General features: G+C 33.9%; 1 protein-coding gene across 38 annotated transcripts in view; it reads left to right on the top strand.

The window, feature by feature from the left end:
• The first annotated feature begins 240 nt into the window (after positions 1–240).
• Positions 241–22,284, top strand: part of LOC141453191 (uncharacterized) — a 194,266-nt gene continuing 172,222 nt past the window's right edge. For 24 of the 38 annotated variants that reach the window (XR_012457830.1, XM_074126074.1, XM_074126073.1 and 21 more), the window contains exons 1-3: positions 269–532; positions 3,162–4,886; positions 13,375–13,524. Coding sequence is in view for 1 of the 38 variants with exons in the window: in XM_074126046.1 (XP_073982147.1) it covers positions 372–532; positions 2,143–2,377 (396 nt within the window). In the remaining 37 variants the exon portion in view is untranslated. Of the gene's footprint in view, positions 533–812; positions 886–2,142; positions 2,386–3,161; positions 4,891–13,374; positions 13,525–22,284 lie in introns of those variants that run through there. The other 14 variants (XR_012457827.1, XM_074126077.1, XM_074126079.1 and 11 more) reach the window with 8 other exon arrangements.

Genomic DNA, 22,284 nt, shown 5'->3' with positions numbered 1-22,284 from the left:
AACTTATAATCAGCTTGTAACTAATGTCTAGTAGTAATGCAGAACTACTGGTTTCATTGTCAAAATTTAAGTATTAAATTAAAATAATATTCATAAAAGTAATTAATTACTTGTAATAAAATTATCCAAAATAGAATTTTTTTTTTAGAATTTCAATAGAACTATTAATGTAAAAATTAAAATATTATTTAATATTTATGTTCAAGAATGAGATTGCAAAGATGATCCATAGATAGCGTTCGCACTTGAGAAATGATTTTTTGGTGGGAGAAAATAGCGTCTTTTGTCGGACACCATTGCAAAATGTCGTGAAATTGAGGTGATTGCATTGTGATAAGTTTTATTTTTATTTATTTGGTAGTCAACGTTCAATGTGCAATCGAGATTTAGAAATAGGATTGCAACAGAAATTACGATTTATAGTGATCAGTGAGCAGTTTAATTCTTTAATTCAAGTAGCAATGAACGATGCTCAAGATAAGCGTGCCAATAATGAAATGCTGAAGACATTTCTAGTAGAGATGTGCTTAAGGTAAGCTTTATGTGCTTATTAAAATGTATTTTTAAGATTAGTTACACCGCTTTCCAACATAGTATTCTTTAATTTCAGTTTGAATAGTTATAAAAAAGTAACGCTTAACTGTGGAGCTAAAATTTAAGTGAAAGAAATAATGTCATAAAATGGTGCAATTTAAAGAAACTTGGTTGGTGTTTATGTTCAAAAGGGGTTAGCTTGTAACGTATTAGTGCATAATATTTTTGTTTGATTTTTGGTAAAAATTGTTTCTTCATTTCAATTGGTTCGTTTAAAGGTCAGTCTTAGATGAGCATTTTTTGTAGTCGGGCTGAAGACCTCGTAAAGAACAAATTACCGATGAAATGAATGTAAGTCGTATACATTACACTAGGTGAATTTTTTTTTTTTTTTTTTTTTTTTGAGGCGCTAAGGTTATTGGCACCCGGAGCTTTTTTTCAGTGCACTGCCGGCCTCCGGACAGTGTTCTCTCGTTACAGACAAACTGTCCATCACCGGACAATGAGCTGTAAGAAACTCCATGGGGTCCTCCGTGGGCTATTGTAAAGATTTACCAAATTTGGTATTGATGAAAAGAAAAAGATAATTTGTTTCTCTAATTAGAAATATTTTTTTGTAAAGTTGTTTAGGTTAATCTTGAGAATAGCCCACTGAGGTGTTAACTTTTGAAACAATCATTATCCCGCCAAAGTATCAGGTCCTATTTCCCGCCACATGCTAGCGCCGATTTATTTTGAGTTTAGATCCCGCCACAGTGTCGAGCCTTGTCTTTCGTGTCTTTTTTTATCTTCATTTACCAATGAGTATAATTAATTTACAGTTTTTATTTTCTTTAAGGCATGAACGTTGTCTGAGTGAGGATGTTGGTTTAATTAGTAGTAGGTACGTAGGTCCACAGTGTGAAAGGTAGTAATTATTCATTAATATTCTTATAACATTCTTCACTCAGAATCAGCACAGATCCAGGTATTATCTAACAATTTTTAAGAGTAGTATACTTGGTGGATTTGGACAACTGTGGACATTGATGAGAGCAAGCTTGGTAAGAGAAGTACAACAGAGGAAAACATGTGAATAGTAGATGGGTGTTTTTTTGGTGGTATGGAGAGAGAGTCGAATAAATGCTTTTCTTTAAAGAGGCCTCTGCCACTACTACTGGCCACTGGTCAGTTTGACTTCTACTTAGCGGAGTATATGTGGCAAGAAATCATTCTTCCAATGGGGAACTCATGCGAGCGTTCTTGAAGGAAATAATAAAAGTATACAATAGATAGGGATTGCAGTGATTTAGCTAATTATTTTTGGGTATCTTCTTTATAATAATTGTAATGAATGATCTTTCTCAACTTGTTCGTGGAATACATTAAAATTAAGGGTTGCTAGGTAGATCAAGAGGGAGGGTGTTCGGGGACGAATCCCCCACTTAAAATAAAATTATCAATGTCGAAGTGATTATAATTATATCATAATTAATATTTTATATTTACATTTAAATATGGTGGATTATATTGTAATAGCGAATCAAAATTACTTCAATATTAGGCCACTCCTCCGCGGGCTAATGTAAAGATTTGCCGTTAATCATATGTATCTTCAACCTGTTGCAGCACTGAACATGCCGGCATTTTCCAATGTAGACTGGACGAAAAGACCCAAATCAGCGGTCACCCATTGAAATCCCAACAATCTTTAATTGGCAGGTTTCATTTTAATCTATTTCATTTAATAGAAAAACTTGTGCAGTTAACAGTAAAGCAAGGGAGGGACGGGATTTTCTCAGAGGTAAGCGCACTGGTTTACTGTGCGGAGATTCCGGGTTCGAATCCAGCTGCTGAGCCTTAGATTTTCTCTCCATAGTAACTTACACCTCATTGTCCGGTGATCGATAGTGTTGTCTCTTACGAGACAATCTGTCCGGAGATCGGCTGTGCGTAAATAAGCTACGGGCGCCGATAACGTCAAATGTTGACGCGCCTTAGCCTAAAAAAAAAAGTCTTTACTTAGAAATAAATTATTTTCAGAGACTATTATTGCTTATACATATAATAAATTTTAAGCATGCTATGTACGAAATTTTTCATTCCTAAAATTCACTTTGTAACCGAAAAATAGTCGTAGGTGGCAGGAGCTGCTACATAATGTAAATTTGCACTTTGGACTGCAAGACCAGGTGCTGTTTACAGCTAATATGCCAAAATAAAAATAAAAAAATTCATTCTCTACCGTGCGTTCGGCCTGGCCAGTGCCTGCTTATGTTATCTATCGTCTGTGAGTTCTATATTTTTATTATTATTTCGTATCTAGTATAAGTTTTCCCTTTGTATGATTATTTTCCTTAATTAAAGGTATTTTGCCGTTTGGTTCATTAAGCACAAGAGAGAATTTTATTTTACTCCCTATCGCCCCGGGAATTGTCTCCAGGACCCTCCCTCCTCTCACCAGTGAGCTATCCCGCCAGAGGCACCCTTAAGGGTATTTTTCTTTTGAGGCTGGTTAGGGATATCGTCTCTGATAGCTTTGGCTATCTGGCGCCCGCAAGGATACCGTCCCTTTCCCCTGACCGGTCACAACTTCTTTAATAAAATCGCTTTTTACATTATTAAAAGATGCTTTGTGAATATTTTAGGACAGTTTTGCAGTGTTCGAGCTGAATTTTATTATACTTTAATGACGCCGCAGTACAGGTTGGAAAAGTTGCCTCTTCACGCAACTGAAAGAATTGATCTACAAACAGAGAGAATCCAAGAATCTTCTGGGTAACTAATCTGCACAGAGTCAAGTATTTCAGACAACTTCCTACCTTTTTTTTAATTCATTAATATTCTTGTTGCATTCTTGATTCAGAATCTGCAAAGATCCAGGTATTTTCTAACAATTTTATACCTATTTTTTAATTCATTAATATTCTTGTTGCATTCTTGATTCAGAATCTGCAAAGATCCAGGTATTTTCTAACAATTTTATACCTATTTTTTAATTCATTAATATTCTTGTTGCATTCTTGATTCAGAATCTGCAAAGATCCAGGTATTTTCTAACAATTTTATACCTATTTTTTAATTCATTAATATTCTTGTTGCATTCTTGATTCAGAATCTGCAAAGATCCAGGTATTTTCTAACAATTTTATACCTTTTTTTAATTCATTAATATTCTTGTTGCATTCTTGATTCAGAATCTGCAAAGATCCAGGTATTTTCTAACAATTTTATACCTTTTTTTAATTCATTAATATTCTTATTGCATTCTTGATTCAGAATCTGCAAAGATCCAGGTATTTTCTAACAATTTTATACCTTTTTTTAATTCATTAATATTCTTATTGCATTCTTGATTCAGAATCTGCAAAGATCCAGGTATTTTCTAACAATTTTATACCTTTTTTTAATTCATTAATATTCTTATTGCATTCTTGATTCAGAATCTGCAAAGATCCAGGTATTTTCTAACAATTTTATACCTTTTTTTAATTCATTAATATTCTTGTTGCATTCTTGATTCAGAATCTGCAAAGATCCAGGTATTTTCTAACAATTTTATACCTTTTTTTAATTCATTAATATTCTTATTGCATTCTTGATTCAGAATCTGCAAAGATCCAGGTATTTTCTAACAATTTTATACCTTTTTTTAATTCATTAATATTCTTGTTGCATTCTTGATTCAGAATCTGCAAAGATCCAGGTATTTTCTAACAATTTTATACCTTTTTTTAATTCATTAATATTCTTATTGCATTCTTGATTCAGAATCTGCAAAGATCCAGGTATTTTCTAACAATTTTATACCTTTTTTTAAAAAAAATTCAATAATGGTCTTATTGCATTCTTGTTTCTAAGTTTTTTAGCTTAACTAAGTGTATTTAGTTTAAAAAAAAAGTAATTCAAAAGTTAACATTTCGTAATCTATAATAATAATTTAATAAAATAATTATAACATAATGGATACAACTCATTAAGACTTAAGTTAATTCCGATTGGTATACCAATCCTAGTAGGCTTAATTTTTAGAATAAGTTTTTTACCAAATAAAATAATTCGCATCTAGAGTTTAAGTAGATTGTCACGACTGAGATTGTATAATTCTGTTTTTGGTTTTTTAAATTCCTTCAAGTTGTGAGATTTAACTGTGCTAGCAGGCTAGCAGGAGTGTATTTTTACCCTAAATTGTTTCTCGACTTCCATCCATCATCAGAGGGTAGAATCATCAGTTTGGTGTAGAGATTTCGACATCATTTACGACGTAACTGTCTCGCTCGACGCTTGCTGAGGGAGGGTCAGACTTAAGTCTTGAGACGACAACCTGATGCGCGATAACTATATGCAGATGCAGATCATCAGATTCATTTGAAGTAGGTATTAAGTTATTTTTTTGTTTCAGTTTTGAATAATGTTTTGTGTATATATTTTAAATATTTAATAGTCTTTTTACGTTTAAAATATTTAAAAATTAGATCATTTTATAAATATTACATAAAACTGAAAATATTATTCTGCAAAAAGGCGCTTTTGGATAGATGGCTTTTATCCAGGTGAGTCTCACTTTCGAAACACCAAATTTTAACTTTCGTTTTTGTTCAATTTTCCATTTTTAAGTTATGCTGCTCTTTCACACACACCACTTTGTAAAATCAACTTTTTGTTCGAACTCAGGGAACCTCAATATTTTTTGGTAGCGTTATTCCTCGAGCTAATCTCGAGGCTGTTGGCGCTTAAGACGTCTGGAAAGATCATTAGGAATTGTTCGAGAAGTGTGGCGTTAGAGTTATGGATTCTGATGTTCAGATAAGTTTTTGTGCATTTTTTCGGTGAGGAAGGGATTATTAAGGTCATTTACAATGATTCGGTTGGATACTTTTGAAGGGAAAATTGGCAACTGAGCGAAGGGTTTTCGATTGCAAGGTTTAACTTCTTTTGGTGCAAACATAAAATCGAAAAAATGTCATATCGCAGTAGAACTATTCTGTGTTCTATAAGTGGACAGATTAATGTCTATCTGGAACTAATTAATGTTTTATTTATAAAATAAATCCAAATAATTTCTGTCAAAGTTAACGAAATCAAAAATAATTTTGAGATAAAGTACAAAATTGTTTATAAATTGTATTATTATTCCTACAGAAAACTGTACCATAATTTGAAATTTTCTTGAAATGTACAAGATATATAAAATTTATATTATAATACAGCTGTTACATGAGATTTTAGTTCATGGTAAAGCTTTTTTTCTAGACATAATTCATGAAGAACATATGTAGACAGTATGTGTGAAGGGTTGGACCAAGTGAAGGTTTGATATAAAGTGAATTAATGTAAAAGGAAGCGGAATGATGCTAATAGAATGTGAAGATTTAGACACCAGCGGAGGTAATCTCGAGCTGGGGCGGGAGGGGGCGCTCAGTTTGCTACAATCACACTGTCATGGTTCGTGACAGGCTCACCTCAGTTGATCATCTCCACTTTACTGTACCATGTACACGTCACACTCTAGACACAACACGCGCCGCCCACCTATCCATCTAACCTGCCTATATTACACAATAAATAGCATGTGTGCAAGCACAAATCTGCCGTCTGTGTACAACACAACAAATCTTTACTGCCTTCACACAGAATCACTAATATTTTTCATCTCTTGCTTTGAACATCTCTTTACCACTTATGCAAATAAATCTGACATTTATTTTTACGTTTGTACTTGTCCAGTACTACAGTAAATATTGTTAGAATTCTTTAGACATCAGCTTTGGCAAGTTTCATTTATTTCCATTATCTTAGTGAAGTGTCGAAGAGGTAGCTGGGATAGAGGAGATAGGTTTCTAGTTTAGGTTGTTTTTACGTTTATTTATTTATTTATAATTTGTTAAGCCTTTTGGCCCTACAAATGGGTTCAGTGCAGTATGAAGGTTGTTCTTACGTATTTTAGAGGCGATGTAGCAGGCATCGTTGGAGCTCGTTAGGCATCCTGCGATAGACCTGGCGGTTGTTTCCAAAAGACACCCTCTCTGTTTTGTATACCAGATTCTGTGAGACTCGGCCAGAAAGCCTACGCGACCCAGAAGGTATAGTGTGACTAGCCACTTGTCAGAGGAAGTCCATCCTGGCTATTTAATTCACCTAAGTCGTATGAGACTACCGAGTAAAGTTGGAAAAGGCATGTTTTCTTTTTCTTTTCCAAAGAACCGAGCTAGCCCTTTAGGCTGAAAAATTGGTGCCTTTCCTTCAATTTCCTGGCTAAACAAGACTGTTCCTGGCCAGGCCCAGGGGTGCATATATTTATTCAGTATCCAGTGACCAGTGAAAAGGATTGCGATCATCCTTTCAAGGAGTGGAAGAAATGCCGCCTGTACGGGGTATTAACTCCTTATCAACTTTTCGCCTGCTTCTAGTCTAAGATTTCTCCCACCACTTCTGCGATGCAGTGTTCCTGTGAAAATTGCCAAGGTGATCAAACGAAAGTGTGACCGTATTGAATCGATTATTCAAATTTTGATTTTTGGAAAAGGCTCCATTGATTTGATATTACATTTGTTCATTATTTATTACAAAAAATCCCTTTTGGATTAATAGGTTCCTCCAAGGCGTTAGGAATAATTTAAAGCAATGCTTCTTAAAATAGAAAATCCACATATAAAATTACTTGACACACTTGTTTTAATAGCAGAAGGGTTTGTTTTATTTTTATGTAGAATTGTAAAATTTTACTCTGAATTTAAATTAATTTTATTGAGATCAAATGTCTAGAGAGAATTCTTAAGAGAAGTAGAAATTGTAGCCTCCTGTGCTCCTAGATTAGGTTAGCCGGAAGTGTCTAAGAAAAAGAAAAAAAAAAAGATATTTAGAGTGTGTATGTATGGTCGTTGTATATATGTATACATACTCATGAGTGAGATGGAGAATAGAGAAGTGAGAAGTACTTTAATATCCTCTTCACTTAGTATCACGAGCCATTTACTGTCCCTAATTAGGGAAATTTACTGAGGTCTCCTAGGAGAGTATTGCCGACTCTGAAGTGGGCTTACTAGTAAGGACCAACAGCAGAACTATAGAAGTACCAAGCACAAGACCCAGACACTATTTCAGAACGAAATCACCCTCGTCCATTACGAACTCCTTGCAGACGGATTCTACACTCCATTAGTATTGCGCCGTTATTTACTAACATTTATTCCCGGAAAGTATTTTCCAACAAAGTCTTCTTCATTCTCTCTTTCCCTCTCTCTCTCGGTTTCGCTGTATCCAACAAAATCCATCCCCTCTTTTTTTCCATGAATAAAAACTGATTGTTTATATTTTTAATTTCTAAAGTTTAATTTTTAAAGAAAGGATCGTGTGGATTATTGATTCTGAGCTTTCAGCGGAAATAAAAGTTGGTATGGTTAGGAGTGGCAACAGTTAAGTTTATATTAAATTCTGATAGTTTTAAAATTTCTTTAGATTTTCTCAAAAAAGACCCCAATGTTCAATTAAGTATCTCTAGATCTACAACTGTTGTTCACTGTTTTTGGTGACTGGTACATTAATCAGTACTTTTTACGTTGTTACATCTAAGGCTGGTGTCTTCTGTCTTGTTGCTTATGAACTGTAGAGACAAAAAAACATTATATACAGTTCATATACAGTTCACTGTTTCAATTTCTGCTCGTATTAGTAACAAATAAAATTTGATTTTTGGTGTATTTTTTATTTGTTTTTTTTCTAATTGCATATTTAGAAATATTAACGGGAGAATAATTGTTTGAAAAAATGTAAGATGTACTTGAATGAGAAATAATTGGCTTTAACAATTTGACCAAATTACAATGGAGAGTTTAATATGTGAAATGTAGGTGGATTGTGGAGCTAATATTACAATAATCATACGTGCTACGGCGGATTTAAAAGTGTGAAAGATTGGTGTACAAAGTTGGTTTTACAAGGTAGATAGTAAAGTAATCGCCTTTTTTTTCAGGCGGGGCTTAACGTCCAGCTACCATTTATTAGGTGTCGTGGACGGAGGCGAATTGCAAATGTACTTTACTATTTCTCATTTAACCATTAAATAAAATCGAAGGCCAAGACCGGGAATCGAACCCACTAAACCAGCATTGCATATTAGCTTTGCAGGTCTCGCCTCTTAACCCGCTCGGCTACCGTGGCGCCTGCAAGGAAGATAGTGTTTAGTCGGGATTAGATATGTGTTAAGATTCGGAGTAGAAGAGAAGTGCGTACGTTATAACCAAGAGAACTGTAGTAAGAGAAATTGGTGAGAATGTTCACACCCCATTTTCTCTTTTCTCTTCTACCTTCATGTCTTTTTTTTTTTACGTCAAAGATGGTGATTATAAAAGTTTTATAGAACCTGTTGTACTCTCTCACACCACTAAACTTGACGCACCCCAGGGGGAGTGTTACTTGAACAGTCTGCTTTTAGCAAAATGGAATGGATGAAGATTCTTTCAATCAGCCATACCTTGCGCTGGCTAGTCATCACTCAACAACCACAAGACATTTATCTTCTTCTTTTTTCCTCCTCTATTTGAGGATGGGGAATATTAAAAGAGTTTTCCACTATATTCGATCTTTCCAAGCCAAGTTTCCCCCAGACCAGTGTTAGTCTGAGTTCAACAAGTCTTACTATTACTTAGTCAATGTTGTTTTTGCCCACTGATTGGTGTCAAAGCCAGTAGCACCTTGATTGATCGTCTGCTGATTAACTATGTTTCATCAGTCTGCTGACGACGTCTTTACATTATATTCTTGTGAAGCTCAATCTAGCTCAGACTTCATTTTTTTCTTCTTAAAAAGGAAAAAAGAAAAACCTGTAATTTATTTTCACCAGTCGAGGTGAGTGAGTTACTTCTAACTGATGAATGATAAATGATACGACGTTTCTTTGTTAAATATTGATCTAAATGCGAAGAGTTTTTTGTGTGTAAATTTTAGCTTTTTACATTCTACCTATCCAAACGTGTGAAAAGCAAACCATGAAACCTCCTCTGGAACTCCGTGAGTTTTCTCCTTTCCTCCAGTCTGAATATGGAAAGCTCCCTCAGTCCTTCCTCCAAAGTAATTCCAGGCCTTATTTCTAGATTTCCTTACGTATCTATAAGCCTCGTCAAACGTCGTCTAGCCTAGGGGGATTTTGTTAAACCGATGTTTTCTATTCTTATTAAGTGTCTCCATTACTATCTAAGCCATTATTCTTCTATAAACGATTGCTGCAATTAATCATGTGCATAATTATTCATTTTATTAAAAAAAGATGCTGGAAAATAATACATTTATACTTTCTTTTACTCTACTGGTAAGAGTAAATGATATTATACTTATGCAGAACACAATACTGTGTTTTTAACGGAAATACTGTGTTGAGGTTATCATGAGTATAAATACTATTCTTACAAATTGGTTTGAGTATGTTTGTGAGCAGCAAAACTCAAAGACAGAAAGTTCAAATTTGGTGTTTCCAAACGGAGCGAGGTACAATAACAATCTTTTGGACAAAATCCCACTTTACTGAATCGATTTTTCTAGTTTTATTATTTTTAGATTTTCTAAATTTTCTTTCATCTTCATGTGCTCATTGTACAAATGCAGATCTATAACTTCTACTTATAGAATCTTTCTATGAATAAAGGACATTCTGGAAAAACAATTAACGTTAAGAAAAGCCTATTTCTTATGCGGGCTTTACGTCTAACTACCAGATTTAATGCCATAAACGGAGTCGACTAGCAAACATTACTGTTGAATTCCTTTAAACCTTTAAATAAAATCAAAGGCCAACATAGGGTGAATCGAACCCAGTTCCACAATACATAATAGCTTTGCAGGGTTGCACCAATAACCGCTTGGCTACCGTGTAGCCTAAAAAGAAGCTACATCTGGGATTCTTCCGGTTGCAAATCCACGCTCCTGAACCATAACAACACGCTCTCAGTTCTGGGCAAGAAAGGAGTAAGTTAATAAACTTTCCTCTAAAATGACGTTGCAAGTATAATGAACGGTCCCATTCATTGCCTTTCTCAATAGTGTTAAGTGTATAGGTAAAATACCAATTGGGAATAAATTAGTTAAGCGCGATTACACATTTTTGTGGGTTTTTCGCGATTGTTTTTGCACAAAATAGATTCAAGAAGATTTTACTACATAAATTGTTGTAAATGTAAGTCTTGTGAGTGTTTCACACTAAATATATAATTTATTTTGTTTGAATTTCAAATTTTTCATTATCCAAATTAATTTTCAAAAAAAAAAAAATGCAACAAACAGAATTCCCCTAAAAAGAAAATCATTGCAGTGGAAATAAAATTTTCCAAAATAATTTTGTGAAACGCTTTCAAGAGAAAAGCAGAATGATAAACGGTGCGGAACAATGGTAGTAAATTCAATTCTTGGTTACAAAATAACGCTCTAAAAAGGTTTTATTATTAGTGAAATATATTCGGTTTAAGTGAGAGGCGTTTCTCACCATTTTCAAACAGCACAAAACTGTTTTGCATGGTTTGTTCAGAATTAAATTTTGTAAAATCTAATCAAACAATACATACATACATACAAACAGTTAGTAAAATGTTTAAGAGAAAAAGGTTTAATACTTTGACCGTTGCAGCGTACTCACCTCCTCTTTTTGCTCATCTATATCTAAATGCCATAATGTTGGTAATGTGTAAGCTTGTATTTTATTATTGTTTTACCACAAAATACTTCACAATGTGCCTGTTTTTAGTTCTTTGACAACAGAATAATGTGTTTGTATCAAAGTATTTTAATACTCACATTATGTTTTTAGGTATTTTCACATTTTACGGGTTGACTAAAATTAATAAACGTGTGGTCACATTTCAACTGGACTTTTGTTTGTGGTTTTAAGTTGAGAGAGAGGTTTCCCTTAAAATTCTAAACGAAGCGTGCAACTAGCAGTTATCCCTGTAATATAGAAGGGGCTTATTATTCACACAGGAGCGCTTTCCCTCTCTCTTTCTCACTGTCTCTGGACATCCCTTACCCTAACTCATTATACAATTATGTTTATCTGCTTTGATTTAAAAACAACTTTATCCAGGGATATAATGGTTGTTTAAATCTAATTGTAAATTGGGCAAAAAAAATTGCCTTCAATTTGCACAGATTTTTCGCTTTATTGCCCTATAAAAATCTGGAGTTAAAGGGTAATTGATTTCAAGTTAAAAAAATACCATTTACGGTGTCAAACATCCTTAGTCCTCTACTTTATTTGATATCATTGAAACTAGAAATCATGTGAACCTTGAATCTCAACTTCTGAATAAGATGGTTTTTTTTTTCTAAAAAATCTGTCACAATCTGCCTATTAAAATCTCAATATTTGACACATTCAAACTTGTGTATTGTACTACGTGACAGAGTTTCGCTAAAAGAAAATCTCTGAAAATACCAGAATCTATTTATTGAAATGACCTTTCCGATCAGCCAATTTCATCCTGTTCAATCCTTATTAGTATGTCATAGTTAAACTCTTCAAACCTTAAGTTTATACGAAACTTAAGAAAAAGCTCAACTTCCTCCCTCCTTAATTGCACCTTCCCATTTAATCAAAAATAATATAAATTTGAAACTAATGACATTAATATTACGGTCAATTTTAAGCGACTTGTTTATTACATCAATATAATTATCGGGCAGATAACTAGCGTCCAGCATATACGAGACAACGAACATAGATATTTCAATGTATTGCAGTCTGTGTGACCAGTTATACACTTTGTCTAGTTCTCCCATCCATTGCCAGGAATGCCGTTTGCACTTGCTGTAAATTACAATTACAACATCATTATGATATAGTAATCTAGGATATGCCGAACAGATTCACCGATCCGACCAATTGGAATTGCTAATTTCCATTTGATTTATCCAGGTATAACAAGACGCTGTGATTGCCCCAATAAATATATACATATATTACACGTCTTTGTGTGTGGTATAATAATATCAAATACGCTCTTGTATGTTACCGAAATTCTACTTCATTTTCACATGATTTAACTTCATATATCAAACAAATCCATCTGAATTCATGTGATTTATTTGAGCAGAATAATTTTAGATTTATAACTTAATTAAATATCCACTTGATAATACTAGGTACAAAATTTGAAAATGAAATGTCATTATTTAATATCAATATGGCAAATTATTAATTAACTAGCCAAAGCTGAGTACAGAACCCTAAGAAAGGTCAATAGATGATTACCAGTTGCAATCTATTCCAGCGCTAGCTGCTACATCATTGTTTGACACCAAAATCTTATTGTTATTTTAATCTTACTTTGTAGAATCCACAAGACTTCCTTTTTTTTTGGTTTCTATAAGTTTCAAGATATTCTTACTTCATTACAACTTGGTTCATTAGTTTGATGTACAGAATTTGACTCAAAGTTAAGTGTATGATTGCAGAATTATAACTGAAAATTGACAGAATTTCATCAGAAACAACGAAAACTTGCTTATTATGGTTGACAATATCAACGATGTTATCCACTCAACTGCAGACTTTTAACTCAACAACACATTTACACCGAGACATCCCTTCAGTACAATTTGCCCTTAAAAAAAGAACACGGATTTACCTTTACTAGTCAGGTAAATTAGATAGTATACAGCCCTAACAGCTGACTGTGTCCTAATTTCATAACCCTAACCTAAGACATTTAAGTTATAACATTACTGTTTGACAGCACGGAGTTGCACTTAAGATTGACACTAAGGTATGACATAGCAATAAGCTTAGTTTAGACATAGGGATCTCATGTATAAGTAAATACTCTTGGAAATCTAGACTCTCTCCTAGATTAACTACTAGCTATGATTGTTTGACAGGGCAAGGCCTTGCAGTGCTGGGGGTAAGTAGCAGGTTTCTATTGGCGTTATGTCCAGTGTCTTCCGATACCTAACAGTAGCACAAGCAGACGCCTAGCTATCGCCCTCCTAGATGCTTAACTCCTAGCAAGATAACTAAATCTCAGCCAGGTAAGATAACTCTATGCTTAGATAACTGCATAATCTGTTGCATGTATTAGCAAGATCCTTATTGACATCTGTCACACCTTATTGCCCTTCTATCGCACTCATACTGCACCTATTTTATACATATGTATGCTCCACTTAAGTGACACGTAATAACAATCTCCACCTTATGCATAAATAATACATAATAATGATGTCACTGATGGTCCATTAAATGGCATTAATTATCTATTGTTCTGCTTACTTAGGAAGTGCGTTTCTTTATGCAATCTGGGTAGCTTCTTAAATAAAATATCTGGTATGAAAAAACCTTATTTCTTAAAATGCTGAATCTTACCGAACGGTAAACTTCATTCAAAAGTTGACTAGCTCGCTATATATTGTTACTCTAGGGCAGGAGTCGGCAACCTGCGGCTCTTTTATCCAAATTGTGTGGCTCTTCAGCCTGTCCAAAATATATTGTATATTTTAATTTTTAATGAAACAAATGAAAAGTTCATTTATTAAAGTAAAGATATTTTTTCAAAAATGAATTTAAATGTGATAAGTTTGAAATTGAATTAAAATAAAGTACGTAATTATATAATATTTTCATCCAAACACAGGTTTAGTTATTATTTATTTGTTTATTTACTTTCTAATATGTAAAAAGTAAATATATAAAACATTTATATAAATGTTATACGAGGTGTGTTCAAAAAGTAACGGGAATTTTTAAATTTCGCGGGTTTGGAGAGTCTGATTGTAAATTTTTTTTTTTTATTATGTTGGTACACATGCCCCTGAAGTACGATAAAATTTTCAGTAATATTCATTGTTTACTTTTTAAGTGGCAGCCGTTAAGGTTAGACGTGTTTTTCGAGCTTGGCGATTTTTGTTTGTTAAAAAAAATGGATCAAAGAATTTGTATTAAATTTTGCGTAAAAAATGAAATAAAGTGTAATAAAGTGTGTGAAATGTTAATAAAGGCATATGGTGAGTCTGCTATGAGTAAAACAAGGATTTACGAGTGGTATAAGCGTTTCCAAGATGGCCGCGAAAACGTTGAAGATGACGAACGACCTGGACGTCCAAGCACATCAACAACCGATGAAAACGTGAAAAAAGTGAAAGAAATGGTTATGAACGATCGCCGAATCACAATCAGAGAAGTCGCTGATGATGTTGCCATATCAATTGGCTCATGCCATGAAATTTTTTCGGATGTTTTGGGTATGAAACGTGTGGCAGCAAAATTTGTTCCAAAATTGTTGAATTTCGAACAAAAACAGCGGAGAATGGAAGTTGCTCAAGAGTCACTCAATGAAGTCGTCAACGATGCGGATCTACTGAAACGTGTTATAACAGGTGACGAAACATGGGTTTACGGATATGATGTCGAAACTAAGGCTCAATCGTCCCAGTGGAGGCATTCTGGATCGCCAAGACCGAAAAAGGCTCGACAAGTGCGGTCGAATGTGAAGGTTATGCTCACTGTGTTCTTCGATTTTAATGGCATAGTGCATCATGAATTCTTGCCACAAGGTCAAACAATCAATAAGGAGTACTACCTACAAGTTCAACGCCGTTTGCGTGAAGCAATCCGAAAAAAACGCCCGGATTTGTGGCAAAACAATTCATGGATTTTGCACCACGATAATGCACCTGCTCACACTTCATTGCTTGTTCGTGAATTTTTGTCCAAAAACAAAACTTTAACGATGCCCCAGCCTCCATATTCGCCAGACATGGCTCCATGTGACTTTTTTCTATTTCCAAACATAAAGAGAACATTAAAAGGCCGTCGTTTTACAAGCATAGATGGCATTAAAAGCGAATCGCTGAAAGAGCTGAAAGCTATCACAAAGATCGAGTTTCAGAAGTGTTTCGAGGATTGGAAAAAGTGCTGGCACAAGTGTATTGTATGCGAAGGGGACTACTTTGAAGGCGACAATATTAATGTAGATGAATAAATAAATATTTTTTTCAAAAAACGAAAATTCCCGTTACTTTTTGAACACACCTCGTATATATCATTTATAATATCATAAAGTAATAATTTGAGATTACAAATGATCTACAGAGTTCTTTACTCTATCATCCTCGTGGCTCTTGGTAAGATTTATTAAAATTATTTAAAGAAAAATGGCTCTCTACTTAAAATAGGTTGCCGACCCCTGCTCTAGGGTAATCAACCTCAACTTGAAAATAAAGACTTATTATGACGGCCTCTTATAGTTCTAGTTAGGAAAAAAAACGTCTTTTTGAAAGCTCCAGTGATTCCTACATAGCAAAATAGCGATTTTAGTGCAATCGAAATGTGTATAAAAATAGTTTCCTCTTCCCTAATCGTAGACTCTTCAGTTCAAATCCTGCAGGGTTCGCAAGTGGAAATGAAGGCGCCCCCGGAGTAGGTGCCAGGTCTTCGCTACTGGGCCAAATGCATGTCCATGCCTAATGCAGGGTGCTTAAATGGAAACCTATTGCCATTGTTATCTCTTCATGATATCTCTAAAGTCAGAAACTGACATGGGCGACACTAATTTCATTTAGTTAACTAATTTCTTTAAGTTTATTTTTCATAAGACTTTCTGTTTTCAATGAGATCTAAACCAGCCTTCTTACTAATGCGACAGAAAGAATGTCTAATGTTCGAGAAGGGAAGGTATTCAGAAGAATATATTGCTACTGTCTTTGAGAATGGTCAATTGAAGATAATAAATAACGCTGAGCTCATCAAATATAGTATGATCTGGAACTATTATTTTACGAAAGGAAACGCCAGTTGAGGTGCCTGGAATGCAAAGAACAGGATTCCAAAAAGTTTCTTAAAAAAGAAAACCTTGAGACAGTCCTAGAAATAGAAAAATAATTCGCGAGAGTTAGACCTTTCTGACGTATTGGGTAAATGGTGAAACCATACATTCATCGCTGAAGTTGCCCATTAATGGAGATGCGCTGCAGTTGCCTATAAAGCCAGTGAAAGTCTTATTTTCCTGGAACGTGAAGCTAAGTAATTAATAGTACACAATGTTTTTGAGAAAATCGAATGAATGAAGCTGCAGTTTAAGTTGAATGATTTCGACCGAAACCTCAGTTTCGAAATTCCAAGTTTAAATTTAGGTTTTTGAGATATTATATCAAAACATGCACCCATCACGCGTAGTCAATTGCAGATCGTAAACTAAAAAAGGTTTTGTTTAATTCACGGACCAAAATTGGAAATCTGGTTTTAAACAATTACCCCGTAACTTGACTCAATCTAATTGTTAATCATCCCCCCACCCAGTTTCTAATTACCATTAACAACTGAGAGCAAGGAGTCCATCCCCCTTTAGAACCCAAAACCCTATGACCCAAACTAGTAAAGATAAAGATAATTATAAAATCACCCCATACATTTCTAACTTCCTTCACAAATCCCATAGTTTTCCTCTTGGCCCAAGAAAGAAATATTAGAAAAACAAGCCAGAATTATTGGTATTTCTACAACATTAAATTGCATCATTCCGGATCATAAATTTCCATTCACCCACCACCTTCACGATCATTAATTTCTTTTTTAATATATATCTTAAATTTTGTTAAATTATTATTTAAACAATATTTCATTTCTTAGTAGTTACACTTCTCTGTGCTAGAACAGAAAGCGTTAAACCATTAACCATTAAAGAAAGCATTATTTTATGTGAAAATAGCAAAATTTGCCAAATGGAAACTCTAATTTAAAATATTTACAATTTATATTCATTCGTAACTAAAGTCATGTAACTTTAAAACATCTAAATTTATGTATTAATCTCAAAGTTTATCTTAAGAATCCTTTATGAATTGCTTTCTGCTGTTATTTTATTACTATGAAAATTTGTTTAACTATTTGAAATCAATTAGGTACATAATTTCTTTAAAACCGCAAACCACTAATATAATTTTTTCTGGCAATGTGATTTAAATTTGCTTAAATGGAGTAATCTTTCTAGGTTTTAAGAAATTCAGTGCAGTTAGTTGTTTGCAAAAAAATTAAAGGTTTCTAATTTTTAAAAGTTGTTCTTTAGAGTTAAGTTAGACTTTGCCTTCAAGTTACAGTAGAACTTGTTTTGTATCTTGATGTAGAGTGTAAAATTCTAAAGGAATTCCCTAAATTAAATCCTATTGAGAAAATAAAAGTAAAAAATCAAAAGGAAAGAGGATCATAGTAAATAAAGTGTAAAGCCAGGAGGAATTCAAGGAAGTTGAAATGGTGAGAGAAAATTTTACTTCAGGCGAATATTATTACACTTATGGCAGTAACAAGGCCCATAATTCAGCCCTCTGGAGCGATACATTCACAACTACTCAAATCTGGAGTCAAATTGCTAATAACCTGAGAAAGAAATGCACTGCGGATAATCTGTTAACAGCGATTAGTGGCTTTGAAGCTTCAAAGGACTCAAAACAACTATATAAAGATTCCAACAAAGTCTCTTTTTTTAAAAATAGACCAGTTTTTAAAGTGGATACCCTACCAACCACAGATCACAACTCTTTTCAATGGAAAATTTGAAGTTGTATCACTTTGACCAAAATTAGACAACATTCTCTTAAAAGCAGAATAGTAAAGTTGATATTTCAAATTGTTCGTGAACTAAAATAGAGGCAAATAGACGCTGTTGAATGCCTGTACGCAGATTGCGATGGAAGAAAATTTCTCTACTATAAATGTATATTGATGACAGTGAATGAAATTCGTATTTCTTTACATAAAACTTGTTTTCACTTCAAGAAGTAACTTTCCTTCACTCCCTCTTCAAAAAAAAAAATTAATAAAAGAGAAAAATAAACAAATAAGTAACAAACAAATATTAAAAATATGCCACCCTCTCTAACGTAGTCGATATTGTGTAAGTCTGGGTCGAAATATGAACGATCTATATACGAACAGAAAATGAGAAGTTTAGAGATGATTTATATGTTTCATCTGAGTATAGATGTTATAGAACCACTTCAAGTGTACGTGTCATTTGGACGGCAGTATGTTTTCTGCTAGAGAGTTTGTCGTAGAAACATCCAAGGAGAAAACTAGAACGGGGAGTCACTCGTCATTCGCTCTGCAGAGAGCACCAGCAGCGGTACTTTGGCCATAACGTACATGTGTTACCTCTACTACCTCTAACCCTAACTTCCGGCCGATTCTTTACTCCTCCAAACAAAAACAAAACAAAAAAAAAGTACACACCAACACATTGTCGCTGGAATAAGAGGGTGGCGAGGGTTTGTTTGGAGGGAAGATAATGTAAAGTATCTACCCCATCACAATAACTATAAATTTGAAGAGATGTCTTTTAGGGAAAGAGTCTAGCAGGCCATACACGTATTAGCATGAGGTGTGCTATAAGAAGATGGTCTGGAACTACTGTACCCACGCCTTTAGATTTACTGAGAAACGAAGAGGGTAGAATTCTTATACCACATACAACTAGCTAAAAGTGGAGACTACCCTGATATCTGGCGGATTCACAGACAACTTATACAGCTAATCCTTTAATATTTTTATTCCAAATCTCATTATTAGTTCTTAATTATTTTTTTTTTTGTCACAATTATATTTATTTTTTTATGCCTTACGCAACACAGATTGATTAAAGAGTAATATAAACATTTAGAATGGTCAAAAGTTTCGTCTAATGAAATCCTCTAAAATTTCATTTGTGTTTTGTAAAAACTTCACATCAAAATAAAGTAAGAAGAGACTCAGAAGTTTAATCGGAAAACTCAAAGCACAGAATTCTTTACTAATTTATTGGTCCAACTCTTTTAATTGACAAATCGACGACTGATTTGTTTATTTATTTAGGCCCTTGATAAACGAGTGGTTAGATGCATGGCCCGCAAAGCCAAGATTTATCGCGGTACTAGTCTAGGTCTTGGATTTTCTTTAATAGTTAATATGTCAGAAGTATGTTTGCTATTTGCCTTCGTCCACGACACCTATTTTATAGTTGAAAGTAAAGCCCACCTGAAAAAATAGGCATTACTTTACTTATTTTACGACTTATTGACTATTAAGGTCATTAGCCCTTTATTTATTCACATTATTAGTTTAGTTCTCGTAACATTCCAGATCATTCTCTTTGGCGATTAAAATTACCAACTGCCATGAGATTTTCTCTCTTCCGGTGTAGATATTATTTAATCCTTGAGATTTCTAAGGGTGTTTTACCGGAGGGTAACATCTTCTTTCCTTATTTAATGAGTGTGTCGCAGTGTCAGAATCATGTCGTCATTGTTACTGAAGGTGCTGGTGAAACTTTCTTCAGGACAATTTCGGGACAGTTTCAAAAATTAACTGTAACCATGTGTTACTTATTAACTGCGTTTTTGCGAGAAAAGTTTTATTTGAAACAGTTTTTGAGAAGAGGTTAAACTTTTCTATAAAACTGGATGGATGTTTTTTGATCAGTGCCTTTAAAAGAAAGCATAAGCCCAAGTGGTGTGTTTTCACTAGATCTAGTCGCAGATCGAGAAGCGCGATCAGTTTCCATGGAGGTAGGCCCTGATCGCCTTGAACAGCACTTCGTCACCCAACAGACCTCTCACATTAGCCCAAAATTAGGTATTCCAGACAAGAAATCTATCTGCTCTAAACACTATCCTATGGTGTTACTCAATAAAACACAATCTTCGTAAGGAAGCAGATAGACTTCTACTACATCCGGCTATCTTAATTTAATTTACGTATAACCTGAATACATATTCGGAAAATAACTTCCTGGATAATTAAAGGTAAATATTTGACAAAATGTTTCTTGGGAGAAGGCCACTATTTTAGAAAAATAATTTTTAATAAAGTCCAGAGAGAAGTATTAATGCTGTTAGAGGAGATACTAGTAGCTAGATAAGAGTTGGGGGATGTAAGTTTCAGCAGACGGAAAGCTGAAAATCTCCAACATGGGAAATTCCTATAGCTAATCAACAAGCCAGTTTTCCTCAGCCTCTTTGTACTCTAATTTCCTATTTTCCTTCTGCTCTACATGAATTCTGAATATTCTTCTCTCCTTGGGTACATTGCTGTTCCCTTCTAACAAACTGTTTCTTACTTGTTCTCGTTCGCTTATTAATTATTTCTTTAGACTCTACTCTCTCAGGTCCTCTTTCATATTTTCATCTTTCTCTCTTGCTTTCCCTAGCTACACTCAATTTATCCCTCACTTTCTCGCTAGTTTAATGTCAAATCCCAGAACACCTATTTACTTCTTATTTACAATTTGATCACAATGAACTATTCACTAACATAGCGTCATAGCACGGTAAACATTTCCGTTGCCGCTTATTTCTCTAACTTAGCAATCTAGTGTGCACTACGTTTGCACTACTTTTTCTTAAGTAAACATTTTGGAGAATATACCAAAGCTGATTGAATCACTAAAGCTAGATATAATCAATTATTTTATCATATAAACTTGCTTCTTCTCTTCTCAATATGTCTTGATTTTGCACTTTCATTCAAAATTACAGAATTTAATTTCGAATTATCAGAGATGGAACGTAAGTTTTAAAGTTCTTAAAAAAAATATACAAAAATTTTGTGATTTCAAAAATGCTATTCCAGAACAAGAAAATCTAAAAAAAATAAAAAGTCTGTTCAGTAAAGAGGCACATCGGTTGGCTGATTTTTCCTAAAAAGCTGATTGTCTATTCCAATGCTGGGACCCAGCAAATCCGAATGGAACCCCTGCTAAACCAGCTGAACCATTCTCTGCTAAGTATCTTTTTTTAAAAAAACGAAACTCATTCTGCTAAAAAAAAAAAAAAACACGAATGTTCATCATTCTGGTGGCTTCTAGTCGATACATAGAATTTAAACTTGACCGCGACCTTCTGTTTTTTAGAGACTTGGAGTTGTGTAGTGGTCATGAAACGCGGAAGATCCCTAGTTTCAATCCCGCTTGTAGCTTCTAGAAAAAATGTTAACAGAGAAGTATATGCTTCCGCCCCTGCCACCCACGACACCTAATGTGTTCCCACAGGGGCCTAAAAATGAATATTTTTAGTTAAATAAATTACGTCAAAAGATTGACCGATCATATACTCTTACCTAGTAAAATACGATAAAGTAAAAAATCTATTTTGTTACAAAGTTCAATTAAAAAAAAAAGGTTTTGTGTGACCACTCACACGACTATTCCGTACGTTTCAACTTAAACATCTTATCAAACCCCAAATTTGGAAACTTATTTGTTTATTCCTAACGTTATTCAGATCATAGCTCCGAAGATACATTCGCAACATACATTGGAATCTCTTCCTTCTTCCCCTTCCGGAAAAAGAATGCAATTGTTATCAGTTTTGTTATTTTTTCTTCAAAATTAAGACCACCATATTCTTCAGACATAAAAAAAAAAGAATGGCTACTTGTCTAGTCCTAGAAGACAGTATTCTTGAAATTCATTGGAAGGTTGATATAAAGTGCTTATTATACTTTTGGTGTAAGAGGCCATTTCTTTTCATTACACATTTATATTCCTGTTTTATTTTGAATTTATTTTATCCGCTGAGAGATTAAGTGAAGCAGTCCAATTCCTTAAATATCTCTTTTATCAAAAGTAATGCTTCCTTGTGCAATTTCTTGGGGATTTATATTAATAATAATAGTAATAATAAATTATTTAGAACAATGTATAATATAAATAAGTAATTGCGCAAGCTTAGTCGAAAAAACAAAATGTTAAACACAAAAAAAGAAAATCAAAGAAGGAAAAACAAAACCAGTGGCTTGCACCAGCAAAGAAGAGTAGTCCTGGTTTC

This window comes from Rhodnius prolixus, unplaced genomic scaffold (genome assembly GCF_049639745.1).
Source record: "Rhodnius prolixus isolate KJV_2025 unplaced genomic scaffold, Rpr scaffold_3, whole genome shotgun sequence".
Taxonomy (NCBI): domain Eukaryota; kingdom Metazoa; phylum Arthropoda; class Insecta; order Hemiptera; family Reduviidae; genus Rhodnius; species Rhodnius prolixus.
This window is presented reverse-complemented; position numbering and strand designations above follow the sequence as displayed.